At 36.1% G+C, this 12,327-nt stretch overlaps 1 protein-coding gene across 1 annotated transcript in view; it reads left to right on the top strand.

The window, feature by feature from the left end:
- Nucleotides 1-12,327, top strand: part of LOC127445324 (VPS10 domain-containing receptor SorCS1-like) — a 239,462-nt gene that overhangs the window by 215,144 nt on the left and 11,991 nt on the right. The window contains exons 17-23 of the mRNA XM_051705325.1: nt 545-658; nt 1,108-1,279; nt 2,680-2,866; nt 4,122-4,255; nt 5,723-5,846; nt 6,572-6,684; nt 10,125-10,259. Of these exons, the coding sequence (XP_051561285.1) occupies nt 545-658; nt 1,108-1,279; nt 2,680-2,866; nt 4,122-4,255; nt 5,723-5,846; nt 6,572-6,684; nt 10,125-10,259 (979 nt within the window). The remainder of the gene's footprint in view (nt 1-544; nt 659-1,107; nt 1,280-2,679; nt 2,867-4,121; nt 4,256-5,722; nt 5,847-6,571; nt 6,685-10,124; nt 10,260-12,327) is intronic.

Genomic DNA, 12,327 nt, shown 5'->3' with positions numbered 1-12,327 from the left:
AACCCAGGTTGTTCAGGGGTATGTCCATGTGATTAGTGTACTGTTCAGCCAAATTTATAAAATGGAAGAAGCCGAACGTTCTTATTCTAAACAAATTAATTCACCTTAGGTGAACGAAGCCTACATTTACTACGTACTGCATCATTTTAAAATTAGTTTGAGGAAAATAAATAAAGAACCTCATGTCCAAGCCACACCTATGTTTAGTTTTAACCAATCATCAACACTCTTTGACTTGCCGAGTTCTCTTTTGTCAAGAATTTTAGGGACGTGAGTGAACAGGTGAAATAACACCAAATGAGCACTTAAGCACAACAACAATGTCAGTACAATTTGTTATAATTTTAAGGCAAACTATATAAAGCCTGTTTGCCCAGTCAGTACTTATTAGCCTTAAGGAGGTTTGAAGAAATGTGTCACATAAATGACTCATTAGTATTTAGGAGCCAAAGAATTTGGAAAAAAGAAACAGAGAACTTTTGGATTGGACAGTATGTTTTTGTGTTCTCACTTTTCTAATCATGTTTGTGTATGTGTGCCACAGTGATTATGGTTTTGAGAGAAGGACTGATAGCAAATGTACTCCAGCATTCTGGTTCCGTCCTTCGTCTATGTCTCGGAGCTGTGCCACAGAACACACTTTCCTCAACAGCACTGGGTGAGATCTCACATAACACTCACACATCTGTATAACCACTTCATGTAATTTCAACATGCAGAACATGTGCCTGGACCAATATCCTTTGTTGTTGCTGGTGCAACATTCATCAGCCAATCATCGCCCTCTGGATTTTGGGGAAGGGGTCGGGATAAGTCATCAAAACTATGAAATAACACAAATGGAGTTTGGGGATTATAGAGACTAAAACATATTCATTAATATTCTGGTACTCTGTGTGTGTTTGTGTGAGCTTTTCAGTAAAAAATACTCAACACATGTATTCTCAAATGATTTTGATGTGTGGCTCATTTAAAATATGATATGTTGTGTGTTTTCATTGTTGCTGATAAGCACGTTTATGAATTTGAATGCTGACGCCTTTTCATTAGAATCATACAGCTGTTTTTAAGTGCATAAATAATAAAAATTTGCATGTGCGTATGCAGGTATAGAAAGGTGGTGTCTAATAACTGCACCGGCGGCGTGATGGAGCAGTACATGGCCCGTAGGCAAGTGTGCCCTAGCCAGGCTCCCCACGGCCTTCACCTAGTGACCAGCGAAGGGAAGCTTATCGCTTCTCTTGCTAGCAACGTCACCTTCCTTGTGTTCCTGGAGGAGGTAGAGACACTTTAAACTGATTATTCCAGTGACAATGAACCTGAAACTACTGCTAACCTCAAGAGTAAACCCTCATCTTAACCATAAGCTGGAGATTTTAAGTTAGAGATTTTGATAACTCCTCAGAGAGTCTCTCGCTTGTCCAAGAGCTATGTTTTCCCTTGGTAGAACACTGCTCTGGGAGAGGCAAAGCACTCTCCAAAGCAGATGAATGGACAGCTGAGTGAATTGTACACAAAGCAGCTTTGCCAGTGTCATAGTGAGGGACAGTTTTTCTTTCTGATAGAACATGGAGAAATTCTCAGATTTTACAAGGATTTGTCTCTGACTACAGATTGAGATTCAGTTTCACAATAGTATTCAGCTTTTTTTTTTTTTTTTTTAAATAGTGGACTATTTTAAAATAGTTTATAATTATAATGCCTGGTCTCATTCTGAAGTCCGATTCATTTAAGACCCTTCATAGAAATCACTGCAAGGCATTTCATGTCTTTTTGTAGTGAAATATTTAGTTAAACTCTGCTGTTCATTACTGTGTTATTAATTCTGTTATAGAAATAATGGTGTTTCTAGTTTTATTAGTTGTATGTAGTATAAATGTATGTTTAAGTTAGGGTTAATGTAAGTGCTGTCACCCTAATTAAGATACTATTTGTTTTTGTATCCGAAAAAATACCACCTTAATTGCAGAAAGTAATTATAGAATCTGATATTCTATTATATACATATTTATTTATTTATAATAAATATATTATAAAGATATTGCCCATATAAGTACCTAGCCCCATATGGAAACCGTATATATATATATATATCCGGTTTCCATATATATACCTGTGTATATATATATATATATATATATATATATATATATATATATATATATGCGGTGGAAAGGATCGGGGTCGAATGAAATGTGTCAGAAAGCGCCACGAAAGGACACCGTTGCTTCAGCAATTGTGTTTTTTATCTCATATTTGTTCTTTATAACACAATAGGTTTTGGTTTAAGTTTAATATTTAGGGAGGTAGATTTTGTTGATTTTAAAACTCGATAGTGCATTAACATTAAAAACCTCATCTGTTTTTTTTTGTTTTTTTTGTTTTTGTTTTTACGTTTTACTTGCTTTTAGCGCCACACAGTGGACAACTCATTTCAGAACTGCCGCAATACATGTAATGAACCACATAATATCATTTTGCTAAAATATCACCACAGTAACATAATTTTCATGAGATCAGGCTGGTAATGTAATTACTTGAAATTATTAGTAGCTTGCAATTTGGGAAGATACAGTTTCAGCTACAGTTTCAAAGTAGCTTAGGCAATGGTAGACCTTGGCCTGATGTTCATAACATTGGTTCTAAGTGACCTTTCATGTTTTTGACTCTGTTTTTCAGGGAGATGGATCAAGAACCAGCATCAAGGTGGATTTTGGAGACGGAAACGCCTTCACCTACTCCAACGTGAGCTCTTTAGAGGATGGAATTAAACACATCTACAAGAACGTGGGAATCTACCGAGTGTCAGCCACAGCAGAGAACAGTCTGGGCTCTGAAACTGTGCTCCTCTTCCTACACATTACATGTAAGCCTAGACGTAGGAGGGAGGGTTACAATATATGCAAAATACCGACAGCCATAACATACTGTATTCTACCTTTATTTCCTTAATGTATTTTAAAGACTCACTGGGCTGAACACTATGAAATCTCATTTGTCCTTGGTCTTATTGCACTCCACAATAAGTAGTTTAGCCCTAAAACTCATGGTCTCTAACTCGGCCAAGAGATTGAAGCCATCACTCATAGTTATTGCCGACTGACACTTCAGTGTACAGTGTATCCTGAGGAGCCAAAACATCATCTGGGTATGCTTGTAAAATGATATTCCAAGAACTGATCTTTACTTAATTTACCTTTTACAATTAGAAGCTGTAAAACACTCTGTAAATCTACAGCTAGTGAAATTGCCGGAACTTGTTACTATGAATTGACGGAAATTTTGTCCACACAGTCTACATACAGTACATATTCCATTAATTTAATCTGTCATCTGTTTTCTGCTGCGACATTGTTTGAAAAAGCTTCTAGTTTAGTGCATGTGAATTTATCAATTTCAGGTGTAGCCATCTCTAAATGTCACATAAAAATGTGAACTGCAATGGGTCATTTTATATGCTGGTCAAATGACCCTTTATAAGTGTCTAAGTGGGAGGATCACAAACAGAATGTGACCAGACTTCATGCAGAAAGTCAAAAGTCTGGCTAAGATTACTTTTAAGGAGACTATCCTTCATTTCCTACGTAGCTCAAGCTTTTGTATTAATGTTGAAAGAGTTTAAACATTCTGAAACCAGATGGCCTGGGTCTTTGTACCATTATATTTAATGGTTTATGTCTGTGTTTGTACTAGAGGAAGATGATCACAGATCATCCCAGGTCAGCATTAATGGACAGCTTATTGAGTATGTTCACCTTTTCTCCCATGTCCACCTACTCGATGAACTCACCACCCCCTGCCACATTCAGGCAGACAGATGCCTCCACAGTGACTTATTGATCAGGGAGAATGGACACTTTCAATCTGTCAGTCCTGTCGTGCCAGGGAAAGCAAATAGGGCCCCTGGAGCTCGAGCTGAAGTTCAGACGCAGATGGCTGTGGGTTCCTAAGAATGCTATTTGTGAATAAATATGCACTGTGATTGTTAGGGGATGTTTACTTGTGTTGAAGGGGCCAGCTTGGACATAGCTTTATTCTTTTGTTGTATCCATCTCATATTATCTAATTCTAAGTCTCAACATATATGTTTTTTTATTATTATTTTCTTTCTCTCGGAGCAGGTCAGTTGGAGTCTATTCACCTCTCTGCCCCATTTGTGGTGGTGAAAAATAAAGAAGTAAATTTGACTGTGGTTCTCTGGCCAAGCCAAGTTGGAACAGTCACCTATATCTGGTGGTTTGGAAACAATTCTGAGGTAAGAGCTCACTGAGTCTCCATAATGTATATCATCAGTTCAACTTTATTGTATGTAACAAGCACTGTCCATGAAGCTAGGTAAAATCACCTAATAGTAGGGCTGCACGATTATGACAAAAATCACAACTGTTGATTGTTGCCAGTGATATTGTAATCATGATTATTATGTCAGTTAATTGTTTTGTTCAGTTTCATGCCATATTCTTTATGTAGGCTACACATCCAAATCAAACTGAGAACTATTAAGCTGAATAACAAATAATAAAAAATGGAAGCGCTGTTTTGTTGCATTGCTCGTTTGCTGTGAATTTACCATCTGCATCTAAGCGGATGTAGATGGAAGCGAATGGAATTAATCCAAAATAATTTTTACCATGCTTTTCCCTTTTGTTCTAAAGCTTCTTTTCAAGTGTCAGCCAGGTGGTGGTTCTTTATTATCAATTTTAGTGTGCCAGCGCACACACAAGGATCTGGGCATCCGACTGTATAAAACTTGCGCCTTAGGATCAGTTGTCATTACTGATTGGACTGTAGACTAATGCATCTCTGAGTCACTGTAGACTATTTTAAGGATCTTTGAGTCACCATTGCCATTACATTGCTCAACGGACATGTCTGGGATTGGTTAAAATACTCAACCACTGACTCAACAGGAGGAGACTTAAATGGAATGCTGTAATCTTCTGTTTTCACGATTACACACGATTCGTTCTCGATTAATTGTGCAGCCCTCCTATTAGTGCCCTGCGAAGTAACCTTCATAGGGTATTCAGCCATTTGAAGTGAGATTCCAGTTCAAAGGGCACTACAGTGCAAATGACATAAGGAGCAATTGTACATTGATATATCACTTCACTCCATACGACTAGAGTACTACACAAAGTTTGGCTAAAATAAACACAGTAAAAAATATTTAAGGGTCTGGCATTTTAATTTATTTTAATAACATTTCTATACAGTTGAATGCAGCAACTCAACCATTACAAGATGGGACCATTACAATCCTATTATCATGGGTGACATGACAGTGAACTGTTAAAGGCACATGCATATACATACATACAAATTAATGAAACAAATCACATTTATTTTCACATTAAACATTGCAATAGTCTTCTATCAGTAATCTGAGGGGTTTCCAATATGATAATAAAACTAAATTATTTAGATATTTAATAAAATAAGTTTTTCTTCAAATACACTTGGATATATTATATAAATATTTATATAAGTATGTCATCAAACTTGAAAGTCCTCCAAATGAACGCATTAAGTCAAGGAAACTTCTACAGATATTTACTACTCAGTGTTTCAGTTAGCAGTGTACACTGGGACCCTTTCAATCAGAATGCAGCTTCACTGTGTGTGTTGTCATCGAGCGCCATGGAAATACAGTTGGAATCTTCGCTGATAACTAGGTTCTCAGTGTATTCTCATGAGAGTGTCTCTCGCGCTGTATTCACAGCCTGTGATCACGCTCGAGGGGAGTGTGGCATTCACGTTCTCTCAAGAGGGAATCAGTGTTGTCACTGTACAGGTGTCCGCTGGGAACACCATTCTGCAAGACAGGAAAACCATCGCTGTCCACGGTGAGTTCTACACACCGGTAGTTAAATCATCCCATATACTGTTTACTCAGAGTTCATATGCTCGCAATAAGCTCTCGCACAAATGCATGGTTCGTTTAATGTTTTCTTTTTTATGTTTAAAATGTTTAGAAAATGTATAACACTATTATGGCCTGACTATTGTAAGTGATTGTAATAATGTGGTGGTAATAGTAATAACAGTGCTATTAGTAGCACCCCTAAAATAAATAATAAAAAAGGTTATTAGATAGACAGACAGACAGATAGATAGATAGATAGATAGATAGATAGATAGATAGATAGATAGATAGATGTAGTTACATTGTAACAAACATTAATGTTAAGTTTGACAAAAAAGCAACAAAACTTAAAAAATAAAAAAGTAAAAAATAATATTAACAAAACTCACATATACCGTTAAAGTCAACATGAAATCAAGATCGACCCAATGTATTTTCTCATTACACATTCCTTGTTTTATTGTGAATGATTCACCGGTGCACGTTATTCCAAAATAAAAATAAAAATAATTTTCATAGTTTTCTGAAATCACTTTCCTTTTCAGCCGACGTTCCCAAGCCCCCTCCACCAACCTGTCATACAGAGACAACTTGTCATGATCCAATCAGAAAAGCATCTCATTACAGAAGTCAAATCATGTTGACTTTAATACTATGGAGTTTAGAAATCAAGAGTGTAAAAAGTGTGAAATGTCCCATTTACAGAATACTTCAGATCTCATCTTCTTGCCTTTTCGTCCAATTTGGATGATCACAACCCTGATGTGGCCGAATGGAGACTGGATGTCAGTCGAGTCATTAAAACCTCTATGGTGCAGGTGAGTTTAAACACCATTTACCATTGTTGACAAAAATTAAAGCTGCCATTCACACAGCAGAAGGTCCTCTTTTCAGGGGCATTTAAGAGTTCAGTGTATAAGTACTATAAACACTTCATTGCACAGACAATATAATACAGCCTAAAATCTTTCCAAATCTTTCTCTTTTGGAAAAATGGACCAAAAATATCGATGGCACATCTTGCACTATTTGGCTATTTAATAAAATGTATATATACACTTTATGTATATATATATATATATATAAAAACATTCTGTTTCAATAAGAATTACAGTACATCAACACAGGAAAGAAAACTGTGCTTGTCATTTCATGGGATATTAAAAAGAAGAAAGAAAGAAAGAAAGAAAGAAAGAAAGAAAGAAAGAAAGAAAAGAAATGCTCAGGTACACACGTGTCAAATAAATATGTGCTAAAAAGTTAACCTTGTACAAACACCTGAGTTAACTTGATTATCTTTCTCTAGCCTTATAATCTGTCAGCTTTTCACAAGTGTACGCAAAGGTATTTCTCACCATTTGTATCTGGTTCGGTCTGAAATGGCTCTAGGATACAGGATATAAGATGGCTAATTCAACAAATTTGAGCAGAGATTTCATCAGGCAATGTTCAAGGTCTTCTAGGAATGTCCTGCAGAGATCTTAAAACATGAAGGACCACAGTAAATTACTAATGGAAGTGATTCTCAGAAATGTGATGGCTGCTTCAATTAAAACTGACATTTCAGACTTTTAAAGTGGTAGAAACCAAGTGTTATTTGACAAAAATAAGCATATGATGGAAATAATTCCCACAAAGGTGTTAGACATGGTCTGGATATAGACCAAAAACACTTTCAGAGAAACTCATTTAAACATGTTTGGTCCAAGTCCAACTCAAGGAAACAGTGCCAATGCCAAGTGTTTAGATTTTCAGAGCCAAATTCCTAAGGTTCATTGTGTCATTTCTGTGGCTTAAATGGTATTCCCATAGATATAACGTGTAAAACTACAAATGGAGTCTGGCTCTGAAAGCTTTGGTTGGGTTTTCATGCTCCACGCTTTGTTTGAAGAGCTCAAGAAGACACACTTTGTTAACGGAATCTGCATTTGCCTTCACTGATGGAGAGAAAACACCAGTGTGACAGAAAAAGCTTCACAAATTTTAAAACATATGGCCATGCAGACTGACAAAAATCATCAGTATTCTCTTGCACTTCCCTTGTGGCATTTTCAAGAGACTGTTATAACAGAATGTAGGGACGTTTATATGGATGTTTATGGAATATGTCGGACGAGAGAAACAGTTCTCATGTGAGCCATATGTGTGTTCTGCTCCAGTTGGCTAGTTGTAATGTGTGTAATGAGTTTCACACTGGGCATATGGACAGGAACATTGTGAACAAAGGAAAAGTTCACCCTAAAATTAATATTTACATAATTTACTCAACCACGTGTCATTTTAAACCTGTATTATTATTATTATTATTTTATTTCTGTGGAAAACAAAAGGAGATATCTTAAGGAATGTTGCAAGTGGATAATGACTTCAAGCTCTAAAAAAAAACTGCAAAAAAACAAAACAAAAAAACAACACCATTAAAGTAGTCCACATGACTTTTTCGCTTTATTCCTGAAACCGTACGATAGTACAGAGCCCCTTAGAGGATAGGGAGGGTATTTATTTTCTCTAATAGGTTTGCGTTACCTCGCAATAGTTTTGTGTTCTCCCATAATAAATGTTGTGTTATCTCACAGTAAATTTTTGCGTTCTCTCGCAATAACTTATGTGTTCCCTCGCAAAACCTTTATCTTTCCCTTACAAAAATTAGCCATGGTTTTATTACAGCAAACATAGCTGAATTATGATATTTGTAATAAAACCTTAGTATTTACAAAATTTACCATGGTTTAACTCAGCTGTTTCACTACTCTAACTACAGTTCAACTATGGTATTTGTAAAGGTTTTACTAAAGTAACCATACAGTCCCAGTACTTTTCTCTTAGTAACTTTCTAGATGAGAACTCTTAAGAGGAACGGGACACCCGAGCAGACTTTTCCCCTCTTGCATCCGCACTCACCAAAGTAACCCCCTTTGTGACGTCATATACACTGAAAAAAAAATGATGAGTTGAATTTACTTACAGTATATACGTAGCACTTTTGCATCATGCTTTTTAACCAAATTAATGTCACGTTAAGTCAACTTAGCTGGAAAATCTTTATTAGATATCATAAATGTATGAGGTCATTCAACTTCCTTTACTTAAAAAAAATTAAGTCACACCAAAAGGATTTAACAAATAATGGCAAGTTGTTTCAAAGTAATATTTAAGCTCAACTTAACAATAAAACCTATACACATACACATAGATACATATACACATATACTGTATGCAGTCAATATACTGTATCTGCGTTCATTCAACTTCTTTTAATTAAAGTATGTCACACCAATATGATTAAAAAAAAAATAATGGCAAGTAATATTTAAGCTTTTCAAATACAGCTTATTTACATTACCAAGGCTAATTCATCATGTTGAACCAACATAAAATTACACTAAAAAAATACTTAATTAAAATAAACTAAAGCAACACAATTCTAGAACATTTTGTTTTAACCTGGTTTCATTACATTCTATCCAATTCAATTTGTAAAACTGAAGTTTACTTAATCAGTTTGATTAAGGACTACATGAATACTTTTGTAGCATTGATGAAACTGGCCAGGGGATTTCCATTTCCCAGCATGCTTTGCAGGGGACTGGGTGGGTTGAACTAATGTCAAAGCTAAGTGTTATTTTATGCATTTTTGAGTAAAATAAGAATAGGAGAATATTTGTTCATGTTTAATGATGTGTTATACTGCCATTTAAAGTGATTGTTTTTTTTTAGGCTGGAGTTTGATTGTAGCTTGTTCTGAGGTTGTGAATGGACTCTCACTTTCTGTCATGTTTGAGTGCTGCTTAGCTTCATGAGCAGTTGCTATCAAACTGATGATTCAATAATTTCACTGTCATTACACTTGCTTACCTGGCATATTCTACTGGTTAATACAATAAATTTAGTAGGAATTTGAGAACTACAACATAGGGGAACAAAAAATCTCCTTCAGTGTTCCATGTAAGAAAAATAAAAATCCAGTTTGGAACAGGTGAGTAAATGATGACAAGAATTTGTATTTTAGGGTGAATTATTCTTTTAAATTTATTTGAAGCTGTAAGGGACTGTACAATTATGTGTATACAGTGAAAGTAGCCTATTTAACATCCATATTTGTGTTTATTGAAATATTACAATTTAATGTCATTATAACATTTTTGCTGAAAAATATTAATCAAAATACATTTTAAAAGATAGAAAGGTCCTAATCTTGTTCATTGGAGGTTTGTCTCTCTACATTGTGTTATAATGTCCTGTGTTTCCTGCTCTTCAGGCAACAGGAGTGAGTCCAGAACAGCTGTTGGTCACTGTTCTGCCCGGTCTGCCCACAGTGGCTGAGTTCTTCCTCTTACCAGACAAACAGCTGACAGAGGGAAAGCTAGACAAAACAGCTACCCATTTAGACCAGGTACTGAACACATCCCTTATCTAACTATGTTGCTAATTTCAACCAGATGCCCTCTCTCCGAAACCCCACCCTCCAAAGACATGTCAGCAAAACCAAAGATGCAAAATGATTGATAGGCAAATTGACAGGTTTTGTGATTGGCTAAAAAAAAGTCGTGGGCTCTCACATTTCCATTTTCCACCGAAATGGCGATGGTTCATGTGCCGAGCCTGTGCTGTGATTTTCCACTGACTTAAGAACACGCGACTACTTTACCTGCCCATAAACAAACATGGCATGTCACAACAGTGTTTGGATATAGTTTACTCTTGTTTTTGAGGACATATTTAAATATACAGAGTAATGCAATCCAACGTTATTACATTGCTTGACAAGATTGTCAGAGACGACATCTACGCTAAAGATGTCAGGTAATGTAATTACATTATTTGATATGAACTATGGCTAAACTTGCTAAATTCTGTAAACTGTAACAGTAGAATCATTATTAACATTGGTGTAGCAGATGGTTATATGTGGAGTTTGCCATAACATATAATATTATGTTTACGTCTTGATTGAGAATCCCTAAGTTAACGATCTTCTGAAGTTAGTGAGTAGCTGGTCAAAAATGCCCTTACTGAACAAAACAATGAACAAAATAAGAGGACAACAGTGTAAGGAAAGTTAACAAAGTTGGCAAATATAATACCTTACTTAGATCATCAGCAGAGGACACCGGCGATTCTGTGTTTATTTTGAGCGTGACTGGCTGAATTTAATGTCCCGGTAAGATAGTAGGCTGGTTGGTGTCCAAAACATTGTTGCTCTGTTCACTGTCACTTTTGTTTAGGTCCTTCTTATAATCCCTGCACCCCTTTAAGTGTTTTTCCATTTGTTTATGATTTGGTCAATTGTCTGATTGAAGCCGGCGTGCATCATTTCGCGCTGAATCTTCTCGTAGACGATTTTTTCCCCTTTACAATTTCTCTAGTTCATCTCGGATCTCCTTAAAGACCATATCGCATGTAGAATGCTTGTTTCGTACACGTTACCTGAATGCTTTTGATGTCTGATAATTTTGTGTTTTTTTCTTTTTTCTTTTTTATTGTTTTTAATAGAGTGAAGAAGTACTCTTTGCTGCAGATGGTATCTACTGTTGTTGTATGGGAAAAATTTGGTGACGAAACATTACGAAACATTACAAGCTTTTGGGGCCGGTGTTGAACTAGGTTTTCGGCCCCAGAACGGACTTTTCTACAGTGGAAATGCACAGAATACCAAACCATGTTGGTGGAAAAGGGTTAACAGAGACAGGAGTGATTTCTTAAGACACATATTTCAGTGATATCTGTCAGGCAGTCAGTACATTTTATGCACGTTTACCTTTTTTCTGCATACCTTTTCTTAAGAGTACAGGATGGTGGGTAAAAGGAAGGAAAATTATCTAGACTTTCAGATGGTCTCCAGCAGATGTCAATGTTGGCCTGTTTAACTCTTTAACAAAAACCTGTACCTGTAATAAAACACTATCTTCCATTTACTGTAGATTTGTCTTGTTTAAAGAATGTCTCATTTTGTCCTGCAATTAGATACTCTGTTTTGGTTATGAGACAAGCACATAAACAAATACTATGATCTGGCTGTCAAATTTCTTACAGCTTGCTCGGTTGTGGGTTTCAATGTTGGCAATGGGATATTTAAGCTATAGCTTAGTACATTTGGCCAAAACTGAGAACAGACATTAATGAATATTAAAATATGGCTCATATCCTCCAGTATCAACATGCAGAGTCATCTATATAAGGCAGTGATTTCTCACCATACAAAAAGAAGGTCATCAGTAATCCATCCAATAGATCATTCTATCCTACTGTACATTCATGTATGGACCAGAGATATTAGATTACAGATAATATGGATATCTGCACTTTGTGGAGGTCCTTGCATGAGTGCCAGCAGCACAGCCTTTCTGGCATTTTTCCTCAGCCAAACCCACCTTGAAACACCAGGAGACCTTTCAAAGCAGATCCTCATAAATCTCTATTCAAGGGTGGCATGTTCCTAGTATAATGTGTAGATAGCCTTA

Source organism: Myxocyprinus asiaticus, chromosome 8 (genome assembly GCF_019703515.2).
Source record: "Myxocyprinus asiaticus isolate MX2 ecotype Aquarium Trade chromosome 8, UBuf_Myxa_2, whole genome shotgun sequence".
Classification (NCBI taxonomy): Eukaryota; Metazoa; Chordata; class Actinopteri; order Cypriniformes; family Catostomidae; genus Myxocyprinus; species Myxocyprinus asiaticus.
The sequence above is the reverse complement of the archived record's forward strand: the minus strand, read 5'-3'. Positions and strand labels throughout refer to the sequence as shown.